Consider the following 23,576-nt stretch of genomic DNA (forward strand, 5'->3'; position numbering starts at 1 on the left):
GATTGCTTCCTGAATTTTCAATATCTTATTTTGAAACTTGTTTCTGTGTTTATCCTTTGATCATATAAAGATATTTGTTTTCTGATATTCTCAATTTTGTCCTGAAGCTAGAAATTCCATTCATATGAGATGATAAAGATGCTTTAGAAAAGAGAAAAAGAAAGAGCCTGGCAAATTTCTGGTCCATTTCTCTCTGAGTCAGCATCCTTGCTTTCTCAGAGAAGTGCAGATGACGGCATGCGTGATGGCCGCGTCAGCTCAAAGGGCAGCGCAGCCTGCCCTCCCTCTGCACCACTCGGTTCTAAGTGTGGTTCTTGACTTCTGTCTGTTCCCAGCAGCTAGAATGTTAGCAGTATTGTCTACCTTTGTATTAATCTGTCCCTACTGTTGGCTTGAAAGTATTTTCAGCACTCCTTCCCGCAATTAATAAGCTTACTCATTAATACCTAGGCCCCCAAACTTGCATATTTATGATTTATTTTGGAAAGGAAATAGATAAGGACAGCTTCCATGCTGCTAGGGAGGGTGAGACTCAGACACCGGTTAGCTTGTTTGAGGCACTCAGTTCCAGTTTCTTGTACACACTAAGCACATGTGCTCACCCATGTCTGGTCCATGTTGAATGAATGATGTGTGGCGTATAAAATCCTCTTCTTTTGTTTGCATGTTAGATGTCCAGCTCCAGCCACCATTTACAGAAAAGGCCTTTCTTTCCCTGTTGCTCTAGGCGTGGGGGGGGGGGGGAAGCAGGGAGAGAATATTATATGTCTGGGTTCCTTATATTTTCCCATTGGTCTGAGTATCTTTAGATCATTTGTATACCTTTCTGCTTGAAGTAGTGTATTGTTTTCAAACCAGGAAGCATGATCTTCCAGGATTATTCAGGCTGTTCAATCTCTTGACATTCCATATGAGTTTAAAAATGACTTTTTATATTTCTATAAAAACATCATTGAGATATTGGTAGGAATTACCTTGAATTTGGAATATTCAAATCCTAACAATATTGTTTCCTAATTATCATATGTATCATACTTTATTTGAAAATGAGCTGATTTTATTTCCATTTATATTTATTTGTTAGTGAGCACTTTGCTATGTGTTAGGTACTAATTTGAGCTTTAGTGTTCAAAAAACGATCAAAGCATATAGTCCATTCTCCGAGGCTCACCAATTAGTAGATAAGTGAGTAACTGAGCCGTCGGCTCCTCCCCATGAGCTCGTACAGAGCAAGGCATTTCTTTGGGGAGTCAGAGAGGCAGGGTTTGCTGCCCTTGTTAACTCTGGCTCCTTTAAACCTCCTCCACGGGTCATTCTCCACGGCCAGCTGAGGACTGCCCTAACGTGTCCAAAGGACACCATGGTGCAGGCCCTGATGGGTCTGACACTAAGTGGGGAGTCAAGACATGCATATTATGAAAAGTTAAGTGACAGTTCGAGGAGAGAATAGAAAGAGACCACAAGATACTTTTGAGTCATGACCGAGTCCAGTAGCAATCGCTGAAGTCCATTGTGGTCTGGAGTGAGGGTGTTCCTCACAGGTCTGTCTCTGCCTGTTCTTCCCCACTTCCTACCTATAGTGAATAATTTTTCTGTTATCTTGTTTTGTTTGGTTGATTGGTTTTGTTTGTTAGTTTGTTTTGGTTTTGGTTTGTTTGGTTTGGTTTGATGTGGCTTGCTTTTTCCAGACAGGGTTTCTCTATGTAGCCCTGACTGTCCTGGAACTCACTCTGTAGATCAGGCTGACTTCCAACTCGGAAATCTGCCTGCCTCTGCCTCCCAAGTGTTGGGATTAAAGACGTGTGCCACTACGCTTGGCATTTTTCTCTTATCTTGAAGATTTACAGTTTACTTTCTTGCCTGCCTATCCCTAAACATCAGTTCATCATTTCAACCTCCTTCTCCCTCATGTCCTATAAGTCTCAACATACCCAACTCCAGATCAGACAGGCATCTCCACAGCCCTGTGGGAACTTACCTGACAGACAGTTTCATCTCCACTGCACACATAGGAGGTCTGTTTCAAATTTCTCATGGCTCTTCTCAGTCATAAGGCTCAAGAACTCTTTGTTTGGTTATAATTCCTGTACTTAGGACCTGCAGTCCTATCTGAGGAAATGGTGCTACCTAATCAGTTCCTGCTTTCTTCCTCTAAACATGAGTGTGCCAAACCTTAACAATCTGCGTGAGGCCTCACATAGCCTGTCAGCTAATACCATGCTTTTACTTAGCAAGATGGCTTGGCAACATGGGGGAGGCGGGTAAGATTGTGGCAGTCCTAAAAGCCTTCAGACTGTTTCTTGGCATAACCATAGAAGCCTTGGATTGTCTCAGCCCTTACTACAAGACTTCAGGGGAAAATACTGTGCTAAGTGTCCCACAGACTCTGTGTAATGAATCAGGCAGTATATTCCCTTCATGGCAGTGTGCCAGTTACATCAATTTCTTCTGAATGAGAACTGTCTCTCATTGTGTGAGATTGGATGAATCCATGGAATTAGATCTGAGGCAGTGGCCTCACTCTTCAGGGAGCATTCCGCTTTGACAATATCCCTCTTCCTATTGTTAAGGAAAACATTTTCATGGCACTGATCCACTCTTCTCCTGCCTCTGAAAGCCTACCATTCTACAAACCAGATGGCTCTATATTCAAAATAGTCTGCCCTTCTCCTTTCCTAGACACAGTCTGCTTATTTGGGCCTTTGCATTTGCGCCATCTGGAAATCCTGGAATGCTTTTTACCCAGGTATTTGAGGGGTTGGCTCCTTCTCACCGTTTAAAACTTAGTTCAAATGTTACTTGCTCAGTTAGGCCTTCTGTGGCCTCCTAATTTAGACTGGTGCACACACATAAACACACCCTTTTTCTGTTTTATCATCTGCTTTGTTTTTCCCTGGCAGTTTTCACCAACTAAAATAATACTGTTCCTTTATTTTCTTGCATGTTTATTATTTCCCTCCTGAAGTAATAAGCTTAAAACAAAAAACAAAAAACAAGATGAGGCTGGAGAGATGGCTCAGCAGTTAAGAGCACGTTCTGCTTTTCCAGAGGACCCGAGTTCAGTCTCAGCACCAATGTCAGGCAGCTCACAACTGTAACTACGTCAACTCCAAGGGATCAAGGCTCTCTTCTCTCTTGGCACACATGTGTGCACCCACATATAGACACACAAATGTACACAAATAAAAGTATTTCCCTTTAAAGAGGAATAAAAGAGCTTAACTGCCTTGCCCTCTACTATATCCCTGACACCTAGGCAAGTACACATATGTGCACAGGAACATACATACATGTATGTACATATATACATATATATACACACACATACATAGTAGTACATACAGTAAAAAGTAATTGAATGGAAGGGTAGATGATCTTGCCAGCCATTTGGCATTAATTGGAAACTGAGGCAGGAACTTTCTCAAGCCCTTGGCAGCAGCAATAACTGTTGCAGCCTGTGTCTGTTCTTGTTTCCTGCCCTTCTTGGCCGTTGAAGTGGCTCTTCCTGTCCAGGACTATTCTACACCTTTTGCTTTTGCCTCCTAAGACCTTCTGGATCTTCTGTCTCCTTGAGGGTAATGTGGAAGTCTTCAGAATGTGGATATGCTAAGAGCTGTCACATTTGTAGGAGTCAAAACTTTTTCCCTTTGCTGGCAGATGACTCAGTGGATAAGAGCACTTCCTGCTCTCCCAAGGCATCCAGCTCACAACCATTGGTAGCTGTGGCTCCAGGGATTCCAGTGCCCTCTTCTGGCCTCTCGGGGTACCTACAGTCACACATATAAATCCCTGTGCACGAGCGGGGACACACACACACACACACACACACACACACACACACACACACACACAAAATAAGAAGTAATAGTGTTTTAAGCTTTATCCCTCAGAGCTGTTATCATATTGTTTCTGTCCCTTTACAGCGGTGTTTTGAGTGTTTCCTGTGCCATTGGTCTCCAGAGGTTTTGTCATCTCTAAGCCTAGTAGAAAAACCCTTTAAAAAAAAATATTTATTCTTTTTTCATACATCACATCCTGACTGCAGTTCCTCTCCATCCACTCTTGCCAGTCCCACCCCCACCTCCCCTCCCCCAGATCAACTCCTTCTCTGTTTCCCTTTAACAAAAGAGCAGGTCTCCCAAGGATAGCCACCGAACACGGCCTAACAAGATACAGTAAGACTGGACACACACCCTCATGTCATGGCTGGACATGGCAACCCAGTAGGAAGCAAAGGGTCCCAAGTGCAGGCAAGAGTCAGAGACATACTCACTCCCATTGTTAGGAGTTAAGAAGAAGAAGGAAAACCTTTTTGAACACACCCTCAAGTGTGTTTACTTACATGTAATTATGTTTATATACAGCTGTTTTATGTGTAATAAATCATGGATTATATATAGAAATAAACAGTAGAGGGGATAATAAATTAATTTTTGAAAATGTGACCCCAAGCCTATTGATTCTCAGTTTATAGCCTTTTCTGTATATTTTACACATTTGGCATTCAAATGTATTGCTGCTTATGATGGCTTTATTGTTAGCTCATTTCTCAGGATATATTATATGTATCAGGCAAAACTGATCAGTCACACAATGGATGCAAGCTCATATTTTGTATAATTCCCACCTTTAAATTTTTAACTTTCATATTTATTTTGTATTTATTAGGTAAGTTCTCACAATATAATCTGGTTATCCTCCAACTGACAGCCTTGCCTCAGCCTCCTCAATGCTGGGATTACAGGAATCTGATACCATGCCTGTTTAGTTTACAGCTAAAAGTAAAAATTATGTGTGTGTTAGATAGGTCTGTGTGCTAAGGCGCTCAGGTGGAGGTTGTTTTTTACACCAGATCAGGGTCATACAGCAAACACCTGTACCGCTAAGCCAGCTAGCTCTCTAGCCCAATTATCAAATTTGTAAACAAATTCTGGTGGTGTATTCTGGTAATTCCAGCACTCAGGAGACAGAGGCAAGAGTGTCAAGAGTTCAAGGTCACTGTCAGCTGTTCAGTGAGCTTAACACCACGCTAGGGTGTGGGGGACTCACTCTCAAAGTTTACATTGTGAATTCAAGGCCACTATGGGTCACATGAGATTCAGTCTCAGAACAGAAGCTTGATCCTGTGCTTTAGCCAGTTGGGTGTCCTGGCTTTCCTTCGGTACAGCAGACAAAGGATTCTGCCATTTTCTTGTCAGAAAGAAAGTAGAATGTGCTACTATTGTGAGTAACATCTTCAATTCCATTTCCTTCCTAGGGATCACTTAAAGTGGTTTGCCTATTTTGTAAGAATTGGCTCAACTTAAAACTTATGAAGCAAGGCTGAAGATTTTGTGCAGGGATAGTGTGTTTAACAGATGTGAGGCCCCAGAGAGCAGCCCTCTCCCCACAAAAACATAAAGCAGTCTGTAACCTGCCTAAGCATATGCCAACCGCATTATGACCAATTCAGAATGCAAATGAATGACCAAGGAAAAGGAGGTCATGGCTGCCCTTCCCATGGCCCAGAATTTGTACTCTTTCCACTGCTTCCCTGGTGTTTGTGAGTGGGAGTATCACATATGACTCAGGTGTGGGTGCCAGCGTTAGTGCATTGGTTAAATAGCTAAGTGAGACTTCTTTTCAACTTTTGGAACAGAAATAGACAAATGTCTGTTGTCTCTCTGCACCCCAGTGGATCATTTTTTGTACATCTCTGCAGTTGATGTGCTCTACCTCACTCGATAGAATATGGCTTTGAACGTAACGTCTCTGTGGTTTACCCTAGTCATTTTGATCACACAAATCAATTAACATTCAGTAGTCAGAATTGCGCCCTGCTACTTGGCCTAGACAACTCTACTTTAATGGCGTCAGCAAACCATGTCACCATACAGAGAAGCAGGAAGCCAGGTAGTCTGGGTGCTGGCATCTTCCTCCTCTTTGGTCCTTGCCCTTCCTCCCTCCTTGCACCACCACAGCAAGCCCCAAATAGTGAAAGTTTCTGAGTCAGAACAAGCTAGAGAGATATGGCAGTGCCTGATTTCATTAGGAATTAGGAAGCTTTGGTGATCAAATTACTGTAGTGTTTACATGAAAATAGGCATATTGACTAGCGAAGCAGAATAGAGAACCTGGAAGTAAACCTATATGCTACAAATGTGTAAAGAGTACATGTTATTCAAGAAATGGTGTTAGGAAAACTGGGTCTCTATGTTAAAATAATAAAGGTACATTATGACCTCACATTGTACACACATCACAAGAACTAAAAGAGTATTAAAGCCTTAACTACAGTCTAAAACAGTAAAAATTAGACTATGTAGGGTAGACAAGATTGTAGAGCTCAGTTTGAGTGATAATTGGTGGGTATGCCACCAGAAAGGCAAGGGTAGCTAGGTGGGGTTCAGCGGAAACCTGCACTGCATGGGACACGGCCCAAGTGAAAGTACACCTGTACGACAGGAAGCTGTTACAGGCTTCCCCTGCTGCTCCTTGGTAAGGAGAAGCATCTCAAGTGCATATGGGGAAGGTTTTTATTTGTTTTGCTGTTGATACAATGTCTTGCTTTGTAGCTCAGGCTAATCTTGAACTCACTGTGTAGCCTGAACCAGTCTTTGCTTGATAATCCCATGCTTCAACCTCCTGAGTGCTAGGACTGCATGCATGTGCTAGCGTACCCAGCACAGGACTCTTAATAGAGAGAGAAAGGGGGGCGGGGAGAAAGGAGGATGAGAGAAGAAGAGAGAGTTGGGAGGGAAGGAAGGAAGGCAAGAAGGACGTACGAAGGATTTGAATAGACATTTCTCCAAAGAAGACATGCATATGAAAGCATGTTTAGCATCAATAATCTTCTGAAAAATGCAAATCAAAACCTTAAGATTCCCCTCACATTTGTTATAGTGGCTGCTTAAAGAACACCATAAAGCATGTGGAAAAGGAGAATCTTTGTACCCTGGCAGCAATGTAAATTAATATAGCCATTGTGGGAAACAGAATGAAGTTTCTTCTAAAAAATTGAAAATAGGAGTGTCGTTTACCCCAGCAATCACACTGATGGACATATATCCAAAAGAAATAAAAATCATTGTCCTAAAGAGATACTGCACACTGAACGTTTATCACATCGCTACTCACAATGTTAGGGACATGAAGACTACTTAAATGCCTCTGAACAGATAAAATGGATAAAGAAAATATGGGGAGGAGGGAGAGAGATAGCAGAGAAGGGGGTTATAGAGGCAGCCTAAATGCTTGTCAACAGATAAATGGATGAAGAAAATATAGGGGGAAGGGAAGGACAGAGATAGACAGACAGAGGAGGTAGGATAGGAAGACAACCTGCATGTTCAGCAACAGATAAGTGGCTAAAATGTGGGAAATGTGTGCATGTAATGGGCTATCATTCGACCTTTGAAAAGAAGGAAACCCTGCCATTTGCAAGAACGTATGTAGGTATAGAAGACACTGTAATCCGTTAAATGAACCAGATACAAAAGGGCAGACACTGAATGATCCCCTTTAATAAGGAATCTAAAGTAGAAGAACTCAGGGCCAGGAAGTATGATATTGTGACCAGGGATGGGGGAGGGTGTGTGAATGGTGTCAGTCAAAAACTCCAGGTTGTAGTTGTGACTTCTAGTGCTGCTGTCCAGCAGGGTCTGTCGTTAGCAGGACTGTAGCATGTATTTCACATTTGGTAGAAAGGGTAGATCTTAAGGTTAAGTGCTCTTACCACAAAAGAAACAAAAATTAAACCTTTTTTTTTTTTTTTAAATAAAGAGAACAGAGGGATCTTTTGAGATTTGTTTTGGCTGGCTTTCTTTCCAAGCTTGAAAATACACATGTAAACATCAAATATAATATAAAGAGACTGTATTGACCATAAGATTTGTTACTGATGAGTACGAGCTGTTAGCATGCTCTTCGCTGTCATTTGGCATTCTGTTGAGTTCAGCCATTGATGGAAGACTAGATTTCGAGTTGTCTTCCCCTTCCCACAGCTAGTAAGTGGTCAGTCAAGGCACCAAGGAACTGTAAGTAAGCCTTGCCTTTGAATCTGCATATCAAGAGGGGGCTGGGAGCATGAGCTGGAGGATGTCACGGCACAGTGATTAATGGTCTCTAGGAACTGAAAAGGAGAGTAATATACACAGCCTTTCTACCCCCTGGAGGAGGAATGCAAACACCATTGTGTAAATGTGTGCCTCCTCACCAACTTCCTGGTAGCTGGGGATCTCACGCACTCTTCTCCCACAAATAAAACTGTCAGAGAAGTGACTGGGCTCAGAGGCTGACCCTCCTCACTTAAGAATAGCTCAGACATGGTGAGCCAGAGAATCCACTTTGTAGCTGTTTGAGAACTGAGTTGTTTAATAAGAAATGAGAAAATGGGAACTTTTCTTGAAAAGCCCTAAACATCAAATATTTGCTGATTCCAGTTCTACATTTGACTTCTTAAATATGCTGAATTCCTGGAAACTCCTCCTTTAGTGAATCTGAAGGAGAGGCATCCCTTTGTAATGGAGTGACCATCTCAAACTCTGATTTAGAGAGTCACGCTGCTGATGGATTCCAGAGCGGGCTGGCTTGTGGTGGAGGTGGGGGTGCTAGCATTTTAGAAAGTGATTCTTCAGTAAAGTTCTCTCTTCTCTCCAGTGACTGTGGTTTTTCATAACAGTTTCCAAATGCTTAAGTGACAAGCAAGCCATTTTCAACTATAAATAAGGAACTATGGATGTTTGAAAAAAGTCTGAAGTTTGTGTGAAAAGCGGTGTGCTCTAACTGCCTTTGAGTGTTCACAAAGGACAGACTGACAGGAGGGCTTCAGTGCGAACAGCAGGAACTTACACTTTACCAGAGACCATTAGTCATAAAATTGTCCAGTTGTTTTTTTTACCTACAATTTATATTATTTTTATTCCCACTCATTTTCTGCATTGCCCGATTTGTAATGGATATCTTACTAATTTTTATTTTCTGTAATATAAAAAGATTGAAATGTTGTTCATGGAGAAATAAAGCCATACTTCAAAGTAAAAAAGAAACCTTCTGTATCGTTCTGACTTGTTTTGTCTTGTCTTAGTGTCACTATAAATGATCTAAATTAAGACAACACCAGCTGGGTTAAGCCCTGGCTGTGGTTGGACTTGTAAACTGTATTTGCAAGAGTTTATTTTTAGTCAGGATGTAGTTATTTTTAGACTCCCTTCTGTGTCACTGGGAAATGCAATGCCTGTCTTTCCATTGTTTATCAGGAAGTCCTGGGGTACAGGCTGTTAAGATCCAGTTCCATGCGAACACTGCCTCTCCTGGTAGACAAAAATACGAAAGAGTGCAGGGGGAAAGTGTGCACACTGAAAACATGCCTGATTCTGAATTTCTACGCACATTTGAACCTCGGGTGTACTGAGCAATGAATAGGTTCTTAGGGCATACCAAAAATACAAGGTTTGGGTTCCCCCTGCTGGTGTGCATCCCAGGTTTGGGTCTAATCCTTGGTCAGCAGAACCGCCTGAGCTAGAGACAGGAAATAGGCAGTGTTGGCCTCCTCAAGAGACCTGATGATGAGAGAGGGGAAAAAGAGTACCATTTCTTTTTCCCTGATAATGTCATATAAAAAAATAGGATAACTTAAAAATTGTATTTTGTACACTAGAAGAAACAAATCCTAAACCTCTAGTGTTTATTTGGATGGTGTTCCTCTCATAAGCTGCTCCCACACATTGCTTCTCAAGTGCGTTATGTTGTAATCTAAGCAGTGGATCCACAAAAGGAGACCAAGCCCCTGAAGAGAATTCAGAGCCAGCTTATCTAGAGAGTTAAAGAGCTGGCATTCCAGCTGCTAATTCCCATCTTTGCAGTCCAGAGAGTGACGGGACATCCTGTGATTGTGTCTGTCCATTTAACGTGTATGCTTGAGACGGGTCTTTATTTTCCCTTAGAAAATGCCAAGTAATATTAATGGCTCATTTTGAAAAAGAAAAATTTTAATTGATTCCTAAAAGTCACCTCCAAACTTTGTATTGTGTTTGCATTTTAAAAGCCTATTCAATCAAACTAAGATATTGTATTTTCAAATTGCCTTTCAGCAATGCCGTCAACCTTTTAAGCAATGTTCCAGTCTCTTGTTTGGATGTTCTCATTTGTCCATTAACCCATGAAGAAACAGCTCAAGAGGCAGCGACTCTAGATGAACTGCCCAGTGATAAAACAACGGAGAAAGACACCGCTCTGAAAAACAATACCCTGGTATACAATGGCATGAATATGGAGGCCATTTATGTTTTACTCAATTTTATGGAGAAGAGAATTGACAAGGTAAGGCTGCTGGAGTAGAGTCCTTGGAAGGTACATCTAAAGACCAGTGTGCCCTGCACAGAGACAAACCACACAGCACGAGCTCACAACTAGCTTGCTCTTTGTACTTGGCATGGCCTATAGTTGTACTTTTAAAAGCATTTTATCATAATAATGATCACTTGGTAGAAATAAAGTAATTTTTTATGTTGAAAATTGTATTTTTACACCAAATTTATAACTAGTGTCTGAAAGCAAAGGAAAAATGAATAACTGCCCTGCATAGCTCCTTTGTAAATGTTAGAAGTATGAACTTACTCCAAAATGACATCTTCAGAAGTGTTTCGTCCTCAGTTTTCTATCGTCTGTCACTCAGTTTCTCTGGTAAATGTGCTGAAAGGCAGCAGTGTGGCTTAGATTGGTCCCAGAATCCTTTGCTTCATTGAAGTGCATTAGCTAAACTAATTAGCTAGTGTAAATTTTAGAAAGTATAGGAAAAACAGACAAAACTAGATAGTGAAATGGGAGACAACTTATGGAAATACTGTTTAAAGTAACTTTACAAATTATTTGTAAGCTTTGGTATCATAAGATGTATCCTCCTCCACCCCCCCTCTTCCCCTCAAAAAAATAAAATGTCTTCCTATCCTCAGGTTATGGAGGAGAGGCGTACCTTTAGGAACTGGACTAATATAGCATGCATGGTTTTCTTTATAGGGAAGCAGCTATAGAGAGGGTCTAACTCCAGTTCTCAGCTTATTAACAGAGTGTTCTCGAGCCCATCGGAATATCCGAAAATTTCTCAAAGATCAGGTAATTGCTTACATCTTAAATTTAAAACTTTGTATATATGTTGTTAACATAGAACTAATGAATTATAATGGGAAACCTTCCAGCAAATGATCTTTTTTAGTCATTCATCATTTATCCAGCCAAGAATAAAGGATCTTGTGTACATGGTTACTCACTCATCACATATCCAGCACATGTTCACTGAGGTCTGTTACGTGCTACTATTAAACAGTTCTGAGTATTTAGTACCATGAGTTCTTTATTCTTACAGGCTTTACCTTATGGGAGATAATTTTTAAAAAAATAACTGTAATAGAAGGCATGATAAGTGTTATGAAGAAGGGAAAGGAGAATTGAGATATGAGAATGCCTCTTGAAGAAGTGACAGTGAGCAGCAAGTCAGACACCTAAGAAGTGTGTCTCTGAGAATGTTGACAAGAACATCAGAAAGAAAATGTTTAGAGTTCTCAGATGAGAAGTTTTGGTGTGCCTCAGGCACACAGGACAGCCAGTGTGTCTGGACAGAAAGCAGAAGGGAGGGGCAGTCATCGAGGTCCAGAGTGCACAAGGCGATGACATGCTTGTCTAGCACTTCGGGTTCTCTCTAAATAAGATGAGAAGACACTGGAATCTTTTCTGAGGGTTTGTATGATCTTGTCTGTGTGAAACATACTTCAAATGCTGTGTGTACGAGAGTATAGTGGAGTTTGAGTGGATGCCTCCCTGTGGCATAGTTAGACCAATCCTAGAAACAGCTGACAAAGGCTAGGAAAGTACAGTAGTGGCCCCAGTTCATCCTTTGGGCTGTGTCTTGAAAGTGCAGCTCACATGATGGACTGATGGATTGGAACATAACCTGAGAGGACGTAATAAGCTTTGAACTTTTCGATTCTATCTTAAACTCAAGACTTGAACGGTAATGGACTCTAAAATTTCAGTGTCAGATGCCTTCTTTTAGTGGTCCTTAGTTAGTCCAGTCTTGTCTCATCCCATGGGGAACGTGCCACTTTTCCCTCTTTGGTGCCCTTACTTCTCTTGTTGCCTAGACGAGCTCATCTGCTGTTCAGGACTGTAGTCACTGTGTCCAGACAGCTGTGACTGCACTCACCCTAAGTCTGCCCATTTTGAAAAGAACAACCAAACGGTTGAATAAGCCTTCTACTCACTGTGGCCTGCTGCTGGACACTTGAACTGACTAGTCTCCTTAAATTTAAAACTACCAACACCCAAGTGGCTTCCCAAGATGTTCCAATATATTTTACAACTCCTTTTCCTTCAAAAGGAGACAGAGTTCCCTGTAGCTCACACTGTCCCCTAACTCACTGTATAGCCAGGGATAACCTCAAACACCTGATCCTTATGCCTCCACTTCCGAAGTGCTAGGATTATCTGTGCACCACCAGATTTATGCAGTGCTGGAAATCCATCCCAGGACTTGGAGCATACTGGGCACATCCTCTGTCAACAGTGGTACATACATGCCTGCCCTCTGGTAGCATTTGTGTAAGTTCCCACTTCCTTGAAACACTTCCTTCATTTGGATCTTGGGACACAGTAGAGACCTTTGCTAGTCATCTTCCAAATCCGGAATGTTTGCATGCCTAAGACAAGTGCACCCTTGTTTACCTCTCTCATCCCCTGTTGATCACATCCCAGTGTACTGGTTCTGAACCCATCTATATGCGGATGACTCCCAGATATGTATGCTGAAACACAAACCTAGCTATCTTCAGAGCCCTAGACAGTCATGATGCACTGCTCATTTTGACTGCTGGGTGTGTAGTGGTTTCCTTTAGTGTAGCCCAGATTAATATGGTCATCCCCCTCCTCCTCTCCTGGTGCTCCCTTTTCTTTCCCATGCCTTTCCTGTAGCACCTTTACTTCTTCACGGCCATTTATCAATTTTTTACTTGGTCATTTGGACACATGGTGAAAATGAAGTAGACACCCTACTGTGTGTCAAGCACAAGAATAGTGCTGAGAGAGGACATGAGAAAGTAGGAACGTGATCACTTCTAAACAGACACCTTGAAAACATGACCACTGCTTCAGCCAGAGAGCTCAGTCAGCTCCACTTATGTATGAGGTTGATTACTTTAAAGCATTCTACCGTGACTAGAAGAACTTGGTAAAGAATAATAAATGGAAGTATTTTATGGGGCTGGAAACATGGTTCAGGCTAAGAGCACTTCCAGAGGACCCAGGTTCAATTCTCAGCGCCCACATTGCAGCTCACATCTGTTTGTAACTCCATTTTAGGAGGTCCAGCGCCCTCTTCTGCCCCTACAGGCATTGCATGCACATCTTGCACAGACATACCTGTAGGTAAAATACCCACACACATAAAAATAAACATTTTTTTCCTTTTTCTTAAAAGAAAATGCTTCGTTTTCCATGCTTTTCACTTGATAGTATAAAAGCAAGGTCAAGGTTCCAGTAAACTGGCTGTATTTACTTTTTCTAATATGGACACCTATAGAAACCTATTTGTTAGCCACACACTGTGCAGATGCACAAGAGTATAAAATCCCCTCTGTCCTTGGGAAACACCACAGTGTAGATGAAGGGTTGAGATAGGACAGGTTGGGGTTGGGGATTTAGCTCAGTGGTAGAGTGCTTGCCTAGCAAGCACAAGGCCCTGGGTTCGATCCTCAGCTCAAAAGAGAGAGAGAGAGAGAGAGAGAGAGAGAGAGAGAGAGAGAGAGAGAGAGATAGGACAGGTAGAAAGGTAACTAAAACTATAAGGTGTGTTAGCCTGTGGAGAATACTGCAGGGGAGGGGGTGTGTCTCATCATTCTGGAGGTCCAAGATTGAGAGATGACATCCAGTGGCAGCCTACTCACTGCCGTCCCCAAGGAGGTACAGGACACCCCCTAACACGTTGCTCCCACTTCGTGTTGCTGGGACGGAAGTCCCAATAGAAGCAGCTGAGGGAAAGACTGTGGCTCCTGGTCCACCACAGTAAGGAAGGCTCGGCAGCACAGCATCTTGTAGTTGTGACCTAAGAAACATGAAGCTCTTTGATCCTGTCTCAGCAAACAGGGAGCACAGAAAGGAAAAGACATTGTTTGGCTGACTTGTTCATGTTCCGTGTTCATGGCCTCACAGTGCAAAATAGTCTTCATTCCTTCTAGCATCTTTGAAAGGTAGTGATAGCTCCAGAGTGAGACCCTATCTCAAAACAATAATAGGTGGCTAGGGTGATGGCCCAGTGGGTAAGAACACTTGCCACATAACCATGAGGACCCAAGTTCAAATCCTTATTGCCCACATAAAAACATCGGGCATGGCCATGCGTTAACCTCAAGCACTGTAGGGGGACATTAACTGGAGGATTACTGGTTATTTGTGTAAGTTTAGGTACAATGAGAGACACCGCCTCAAGGGAATAAGGCAGAGAGTAATAAAAGACACACACTGCCCTCTGGCCTCCCTGTATATGCCTGCATGCACGTACACACACAATAGCAACAAAAAAAATCAAATTCCTTCTATCTATAAAATCAAAATGACTTTTTACTTCCAGTATACAGTGGTGGCACAGCCACCAGGTATATATTTCCATTCTAAAAGAGAAGTCAAATTAAGAAATCGGCTCAAAGCCCTCCCCGAGGGAAGTGAGGAGCAGTATGGGAAAACAGTAACATTTGGCATCTTACGCACTCTGTAGTTTCCTACAGTTTGGCTGGCCATGGCCCAGATGACTGCCCCATCCATGGCCTTCCTGAGCAAGTGTGACATGTTGATGTTGCTAGTCACCTTTTGTTTCTTGGGTCCCTGCTGTCGCTCCACTTCAGCATCTCCACTGTGCATCATCCCACCAGGCCCTCATTGCAGGAGCTCTGAGCCTGCAGCAGATTTCGGCCTACCTTCTTTGAAGTTGTGGTTGACATCATCATGATCTCACTAGTCATACATCCGCACTCCTGCAGAACTAGCACCGTGTAGACGGATGGCAGGAGGGTCTGCCCTGATGACAGGAGCTCTGCACACCTGCAGAACTAGCACCGTGTAGACGGATGGCAGGAGCTCTGCACACCTGCAGAACTAGCACCGTGTAGACGGATGGCAGGAGCTCTGCACACCTGCAGAACTAGCACCGTGTAGACGGATGGCAGGAGCTCTGCACACCTGCAGAACTAGCACCCGTGTAGACGGATGGCAGGAGGGTCTGCTCTGATGACAGGAGCTCTGCATCTGCTGCCTGAGCCACTTCTGCAGGCAGAGACCTTCACCAGCTGGACCCGGGAAACAAATCCTGCCATGGTCTGAACAGTAAGCCAGTAGAAACACCTGGCCGGGCTCAGTCCCTGAGACAGTGCTGTCCTGAAAGGTCTCTTGCTGTGGTTGGGGTGGAGAGTGGCCTCAAGGCTTTTACATAAACCTCATATTAGCATTCTCGCCAATTCCTAGCAGTCGCTCACTGCCCCTTCCTAAGCCATTCCTTCAGTCCTAGCATTTTTCATTCCTTCCTTGGGCAAGCTGCAAGTTTTATAAATCTTTCTATTCCATTTCCTTTTGCTTCCAACTCTTACTATAAATCTCACCGTAGCCATAGCACTAATATCATAACCCAAATGTTTTATCGTTTTGAAATTTCTCCAGCCAAATAAACTAGTCCAGCATTCCTAATTCCAGCCCCTGCATTGTCTTAGAACAGGGATTCATTATGGTCAGATTCTTTGTAACAGTGTAATAGTGTTAGCTTTTTTTCTGTTGTCACATCAGATTCTCATTTCCATCTGATATTCTTTCCTAGTTTCTTCCTTGTCTGAGCCTTTACCAAAACCTTCAATTGAACTCTGTTTACAGCATTCAAGCCTTTCTAGCATGTTCTTCCAAATTCTTCTAACCTCTTCTAGTCACCCAGTTCCAAAGCTGCCTGTCCATTTTCAGATACAATCACAGTAAACAACCCTACTAATGGCAACCAATGCTCATGGTTACTGTAATGAAATACCTGAGGCAGCCTAACTCTACAGAGAAAATAGATTCCTTTAGCCCTGGAGATTAAAGAGTAAGGCTCTGGTAAGGACTGCATGCCATGTTTCAGAAGCATGTGTGCAAGGAGGAAGGCCACATTTCAAAGCAGAAAGCCAGAGTGAGCTCACCCTGGCTTGTAACAGCTTGCCCTCCTGCAAGCTCCAGGGTCTCAGCAGAGTTACCTTGATGCCCTTGGAAACAGCTCACAGAGATCCTCCTGGCTCTGCCTCCCCAGGGCTGGGATTAAAGGCCTGCGCCACCACCGTCCCGGCTCCTGACTACTTTGTTGTTTCACCTTACTCCCAAACAGCACGTGCATTTCCCCTGACGATATCCCTCAACAATTTTTTGCTAAGTTGTATCTAGTTTCTCTTTGTACCACAGTATCTCTTCCTTAACCTGAGAACCTCCCAGTTGCCTCAGCTCTTAAAGGTCAGCTCACCACCTCTTGCCACCACCACTGTAGGGATCGTGCTTTCACACAGGAAACCTTGGAGAATGCACAGAGTACCCGCACAGTCTATTCAACACAGGACACAGTGAATGCACCCGCCTGTCCCGGACCCGCCCCCCACTTGCTTTGCTGCACTTCCCTGCTGAGCCTGCCCACTCTTCTGTCCTCTTTTCTGTTCTGTGGAGATTAGTCCTGACACTCCCTACCCCCTTTCTACAACTGTTGATGGACTTCCAGTGCTGATCTAACTCCGAGGACATGACTTCCTCTCCCTCTTTACCATCTTCCTCCTAACAGCTGCCAAAACATGCAGCTTGCCTGTCCTGTTGTTTTTCTTTCAGACTCTAATAAATGGTCCTTGGACTTCAAAGAAAGGGGAGAGAGGGGGAGGGAGGAGAAGAAAAGATAGGGAAACAAACCTCTAAAGAGGATGCACTTAGTGCTCAAGACAGGCAGAACTTAATGTAGCTCGTGGTCTCAGGTGTGGCTCCTGGTGGAGCTTGTGCTTGGCCACTGACTCAATCTCTAGCACCAAGGGAAAAGAACAAATCATTAGCTTTGGTGATATTGTAGTGGAGGTTATGTCTAAATAGTTACTACATGTAGTAACAACTACCTCATTATCTAACTCGTGCATACCCAGAGGAGACTGGCGTGGAGTGTTCTGTTTGAGCAATTACAAATGAAAGCCTATGGAAGAGATACTGTGGTACAAAGAGAAACTAGATACAACTTAGCAAAAAATTGTTGAGGGATAACGTGAGGGGAAATGCACGTGCTGTTTGGGAGTGAGGTGAAACAACAAAGTAGTCAGGAGCCAGGCATTGGTGGCGCACGCCTTTAATCCCTCCCTCGGGAGGCAGAGCCAGGAGGATCTCTGAGTTCCAGGCCAGCCTGGACTACAGAGTGAGTTCCAGGAAAAGTGCAAAGCTACACGGAGAAACCCTGTCTCAAAAAACCAAAAACCAAACTAAACCAAAACAAAACAAAAAAAAGTAATCGGGGTGGGAAAAAAAAGTAATCAATTCCTTAAGAAACCCAGGAAAGGAGCTAACAAATTTTTGCATGCTAATCTTTGTCTGTAGATTGTGCACACTGGATGTTAAGGTATCTGCTGTAGAAATCACCTATCTAGTGTGCCTCGTTCTTCTAGAAATAAGAATGTATTGTGCAATTACCTTATCCCTTATGTTTGCCCCACCCTTCTAGAGAGATGTTTATAAACTTATAATTGGGTAGTTTACTTGTCTGACATTTTTCCTCTCTGTTTTAATTTATAGCTTAATTATTGCAGTATTTCCAATCACTGTACTTTCTGATACACTCATTATAGAAAAAGAGACGGAAGGGGCACAGTTAAATAGATTAAATAAATGCTATCTGTATATAGTCTGAATAGGTGCACAGTAGGTCATTCTCCAGCTTTGTAATGTGCTTCGTTTCCTAGCACAAGGACTCATTCTTTATATAGAAGGCAGTTTTTCCTCCATGAACACATGTTAGAAATTTAATGTCCCAGTGGCAGTGGTGGGTGATGATGTGGAACCTTTAATATGTATTGCCTCAGGGAGAGTCTACAGGTCACTGGGGCACTGCCTCAGTAGGGTTAAGGAGTTCCTACGGGGGCCTTTAGCTCTCACAAAACAAATGGAGGCCAGGCGGTGGTGGCGCACGCCTGTAATCCCAGCACTTGGGAGGCAGAGCCAGGTGGCTCTCTGTGAGTTCAAGGCCAGCCTGATCTACAAAGCAAGTTCCAGGACAGCCTCCAAAGCTACAGAGAAACCCTGTCTCAAAAAAACAAAAACAGAAACAAAAACAAAAAACAACAAATGGAGCTGCCCTGACCCTTCCTTAAATTACTGGCTCCTACAAACACCCTGTCTCTGTGACACTATCCCCGCTAGGCCCTCACCAGAAGTAGAGACAGTGGGTAGGATCACTGATCTTGGGCATTGAATCTCCAAAACTGTAAACTAGACAAAACGGTTTTCTTTGGAAAGTTAGCATGCCTTGGGTCTTTTCTTACAGGAGCAGAAAATAGAGCAATACATCATTTAATGAAAATTACTTGGAGTTAATTCATTTTCCCCTCTAAATCAACAAGTATTTATTGGACACCTACAATTTTCCAGACACTGAGAAGAAATTAATAAGAAAGGGGGAAACTGTCCCTATAGAACTTACTTTTTAAAAAAGATGTTAGGATAAGCATTGGGCTTAAGAGAGAACTGCTGAGAAAGACAGACACACTCTAGAGCACGGGCGCATGCTTCTTAAGAATCACAGCGTGTACAGAAAGAGACGCAGTAATCCTGGCTGTGCCAGGTGGTTAGAGCATGAGAAGGACGGTAGAAGACTGGGAGTGGGAGATGGGAAGGAAGAGCAGAGTAGTGGGGGAGCTCAGGGGACAGAGACCTGCAGGAAGCATGCGTGCATAGAGAAAAATCACTGGATGGTGAAGAAAGGGTATCTCTTCCCCAAATGCTTGGGTCTAAAAGTGTTTCAGATTTATAATGTTTTGAGTTTGGGGGCTATCTGTATAGATTACACAGTAAGATATCTTACAGTGGGATCCAACTGTAAATATGAAATTCTTTCATGTTCTATATACACCTTATACCCGAGCTTTAAGATACTTTACACATTTTTAGCACACCTCACTTAACCCATTGCATGAAATTCATTTCCCTTGTCACATGGAATTTCTGTTTATGGCAGGTCAGTACTCAAAGGTTTCAGATTCAAAGGAGTTAGGAAGATTCAACCTGAAATAGCCATTTTTAATGTAAAATTAAACAACTAAAAAGCATAAGTACAGATTTTAAAAATTTAAATACTGAATATGCTACTAAACTTAAAAGAATTAAGTCAGTATTTTAGGGCTACTAAAGAAGTATGGGGAAGAGTGGGAAAGCATAGGCATGGGTGCATATGGGAGAGATGCAAATGGAATGTTGGTTCTTAAACACCATCTACTTTCTCTCCTCCCCTACTCTCTCCCTGTCCTAAACTGTCCATCTAGGCTAGACTGGCTGTCCAGGAGGCCCCGGGAATCCTCCCCAGTGCTAGCATTACAAGCCTGCAGCCCACACCTGGATTTTTCCCATGGTTTCTGAGTATTGAAGTCAGGTCCTCATGCTTACACAGAAAGTGCTCCACTGGCTTCACCCCTCCTTTTGGCTTTGGAGGAAGTCTTGCTGTGTCCCTGAAACAGACTTTGTGCTCTTCGCCTGCTTCCTCCCACAGCCTTCCATGTGCTTGTGGGTGCTGCCATTCCCAACAAGAAAGAGAAACCTGATAGGGACTTGTAAATTAATTTGCTGGGTGCCAGAAGCACTGCAGGTGTTGCGATACTGGGTGACACAGGGAAGACGTGGTTTGTCCAAACAACCCTACTACATACATGAGCTTCGCTGAGGTCTGCTTGTTGATGATGATGATGGTTTATTTCATTTTATTTGGAAGCTAACATTATTTTTGTTACTCTTGTAAAGTTAAGTGTAGTTTCTTTTAAGACTGACCAGTTGCACGGTACCATTCTCACGTACCCCAGGATCCTCAATTTATGATGGTTGTTTTCATTTATGCCATCAGGTTTTACCGCCATTGAGGGACGTGACAAACCGACCTGAAGTTGGCTCTACTGTGAGGAATAAGCTGGTGCGCCTCATGACACATGTTGATCTTGGAGTCAAGCAGATTGCTGCTGAATTCCTTTTTGTCCTTTGCAAAGAGAGAGGTAGGTTCAACTCTCTTTGCCTTGTTTTTTTATCTTTTGGAGGAAGTTGGAGAATTTCCTGTTGGTTGTAGCATTTGATTCCACTCTGCAGAGCTGAGTGCTTATGTGTTATTACAGCGGCTATGCAGTTAACAGGCAGTAGTAATCAGACAGCATTGTTAAGTGCTCCCAAGTTCCTTAGGACATGCACGGACATACTTCCCAAACACACAAGCATCTACACCCAGACCTTGTAGCATCTGCCTGGAAACCATTGTAAGAGGTCTGCTGCTGTTCCAGTGACCAGGTGCGGCTCTCAGTCGGCCCCTTGCCTTCCTCTTAAGGGGTGTCTCCCCGAGCTCCGCAGTCTATAGTCACAGGATGGCAACTGTATAGTATACTGCATACAAGTCCAAAAGTCTAGTAAGGTGTGGCTTTACCCTTGAGATAACAGCAATATATTTCTTCTTGTTTATTAATAGCTTTGTACAGAAATCACATCTAAGTAGATTTTTATTTCACTTTTTGAAGAACCCCAGTTTTATGAGATAGTTCAGTTTTTTCAAAACATTTATTCTTTTGTTCATTTATTTATTAATTTTTCAGTGCTGCGAGTTGAATTTAGAATCTCATACATGCTAGGCAATTCCCTACCACTGAGCAATCTTCCCAGCCCTCAAAAATCTTACATCTTCTGTATTCTTAAACCTTGTTTCTGACTTTTTAGTTCAATCACTTAAGTTCCTATAGGAATGGTACATTATTAGCAACATAATTGAAATGTTGTTATAATGTTGATGACAGCTTTTAGAAATGACAGCTGTCATGTGCTGACATCCTGTGCCTAAACCCACTTTCCCATAAGGACACTCTTAAGGTAATACTGTTTCAGTTTCATCTTCTTGAACTATTACCTTCTTCCATGATTTGAAAGAAGATTGATTTCCATCTTGTCATCAGATAGTTACCGTAGTTCTTACATTTTATTGTCAAAATAGTGGCTGATTGTATCTATTTTTCTTAGATCAAAAATGAGCTGTATGGAGGCTGGGGAGATGGGTTAGAAGGTAAAGTGCTTGCAAGAGAATCTGAATTGAAGGCAGGCAGGCAAGCCAAGCTTGGTAGCACACACTTATAATCCCAGTGGAGAAGCAGAGACAGAAGGGTCCCTCGGAGAAGGATCCCTGCAGCTTGTTGGCCATACAGTTCAGCTTGATTTTCATGTTTCAGGCCAGTGAGAGATCCTTCCTCAAAAGATAATAAACAATGCTCCAAAGGAAAGACACCTGAAGGTACTGAAGGTATCTTCTAGCTGCTACATGCTCATGCACACACATTTACACCTGTTTTTAAAAGTGTGTAAGCATGCGTGTGTGTGCGCACGTGTGCATGTGCGTGTGTGTGTGTGTGTGTGTGTGTGTGTGTGTGTGTGTGTGTGTGTACATTAATCTAAACCAACATACATGTTACTGATTGACTTAAAAATGGGTGTCAGAGCTGGGGAGGTGTGCAGCCTGAGAACCATAGTTCAGATCCTCAGAACTCATGTAAAGCCAAGCACAGTAGTGTATGTCTGTAATCCCAGTGTACCCTTAGCAAGTTGGGAGGTGGAGATGAGATAGTCTTGGGAGGGTAGAGGGCCAGCTGCCTGGTTTACCCAGCGGTAAATGAGAGACTTCAAACCTACCTGAGGCTGCTCTTGCACTTACACATGTGGGCTATGGCACACTTGCCTACACTTGCACACATGAAGGTCTTAGTACTGCTATTACTTTTGACTTAAGAAGATAGCTAGTTCTGTATAGATATTTTTTACAATCAGCACACATTTCTTGTATACTTTTTAAAAATTCATATGAGCTGAGCGGTGGTGGCGCACGTCTTTAATCCCAGTGCTCAGGAGGCAGAGGCAGGCTGATCGCTGAGTTCAAGACAGCCTGGTCTACAGAGTGAGTTCCAGGATAGCCATAGTTACACAGAAGAAGCAAAAATGAATAAATAGATGAATAAAACAGATAGATAAAAACTCTTCTATGACTAGGTATCTAAGGACAGTCTCATCTTACCACTGATGAGTCAGTGCTTAGCAAATGTGACACATGCCTTTGCAAGTGAATTCTGTCAGTGATTTTCATTTGAGATAGTTGGTACTGTTTCTCCTAGTACTTGGGAAGTTTTATAATACAGCTGAACTCAGACCTAGGCCAGCTTAGCACATAATGTTTGTGGGGTTTGGTTCTTTCTTTTTTTTTTTAATTAATTTTTTAAATTAAATTTTGAACCTTGTGTATGTGTGGTCATGTGATTTAAAAAAAAAAAGATTTATTTATTTACTTATTATGTATACAGAAGAGGGTGCCAGATCTCATTACAGATGGTTGTGAGCCACCATGTGGGTGCTGGGAATTGAATTCAAGACCTCTGGAAGAGCAGCCGGTGCTCTTGACCTCTGAGCTGTCTCTGCAGCCTGGTTTTTCTTCTTAGTTACTAGGAACATGTAAATGTACTGGAGACCTGCTCCTTCCAGGGCTCCTGAGATGCTTCTTGACCTTCAGCCCCTGAGTTTGATCATGGAGTCGACATGGTAGAGACAGAGATCCAAGTATTAAGGTTGTCCTCTGACCTCCATATGTGTGCAGGCACACACACAAACTAGTTAAACAAATAAATAAATGTGATGAATATTTTTAAAATCATCCATCTGGAAGGTGTTTTTAAGCTAGACACAGAAGTACACAAGACTATCAGGCTTTTCACCCTCATGTTATTTACTTATGAAAATACATACAGAGCCAGGCTGGTAATAATAAAAGGAAGGCATGCAGTCTACATGTAAAATGACCAATAAAAATTGACACTTTCCAATAGTTTGTTGCTTGGAGAACAGGGCTGTAGGAGCAAGGGACTCTAAGGACTGGAGAGGAGACATTGCTGGCTAGCTACAACTTGGTATTGCCGTTAAGAAATTGTAGACCATCAAATAACTTTCTTTTTTATTATTGAAAATAGATTCTTCTCTCATACAGTACATCCCGACCATAGTTTTCCCTCCCTTTACTCCTCCCTGCTTCCCATCTCCTCCCTTCTCCACCAGATTCACTCCCTCTCCAGCTCTCATCAGAAAAAAAGCAGGCCTGCAAGAGACAGCCACCAAACACGACAAACAAAACACAGGACAAGGCAGCCCAACAGCAAGAAGAGCCTCAAAAGCAGGCCAAAGAATCAGCGACACACTGGCTTCTACATTAGCAGTCCCACAAAATGCCAGGCTAGCAGTCACACCATATACACAGGAGCTGGGGCAGACCCTGCAGGTCCTGTGCCTTCTGCTTCAGTCTCTGTGAACCTTGA

General features: G+C 42.7%; 1 protein-coding gene across 12 annotated transcripts in view; it reads left to right on the forward strand.

Moving 5' to 3' along the window:
* Ric8b (RIC8 guanine nucleotide exchange factor B) overlaps window positions 1-23,576 on the forward strand; it is a 104,602-nt gene that overhangs the window by 44,307 nt on the left and 36,719 nt on the right. For all 12 annotated transcript variants that reach the window (XR_004943270.1, XR_004943271.1, XR_004943272.1 and 9 more), the window contains 3 exons: window positions 10,071-10,299; window positions 10,996-11,091; window positions 20,102-20,246. Coding sequence is in view for 5 of the 12 variants with exons in the window: in XM_036169695.1 (XP_036025588.1) it covers window positions 10,071-10,299; window positions 10,996-11,091; window positions 20,102-20,246 (470 nt within the window). In the remaining 7 variants the exon portion in view is untranslated. The remainder of the gene's footprint in view (window positions 1-10,070; window positions 10,300-10,995; window positions 11,092-20,101; window positions 20,247-23,576) is intronic.

The sequence above is a fragment of the Onychomys torridus genome, chromosome 20, assembly GCF_903995425.1.
Source record: "Onychomys torridus chromosome 20, mOncTor1.1, whole genome shotgun sequence".
Lineage (NCBI taxonomy): Eukaryota > Metazoa > Chordata > Mammalia > Rodentia > Cricetidae > Onychomys > Onychomys torridus.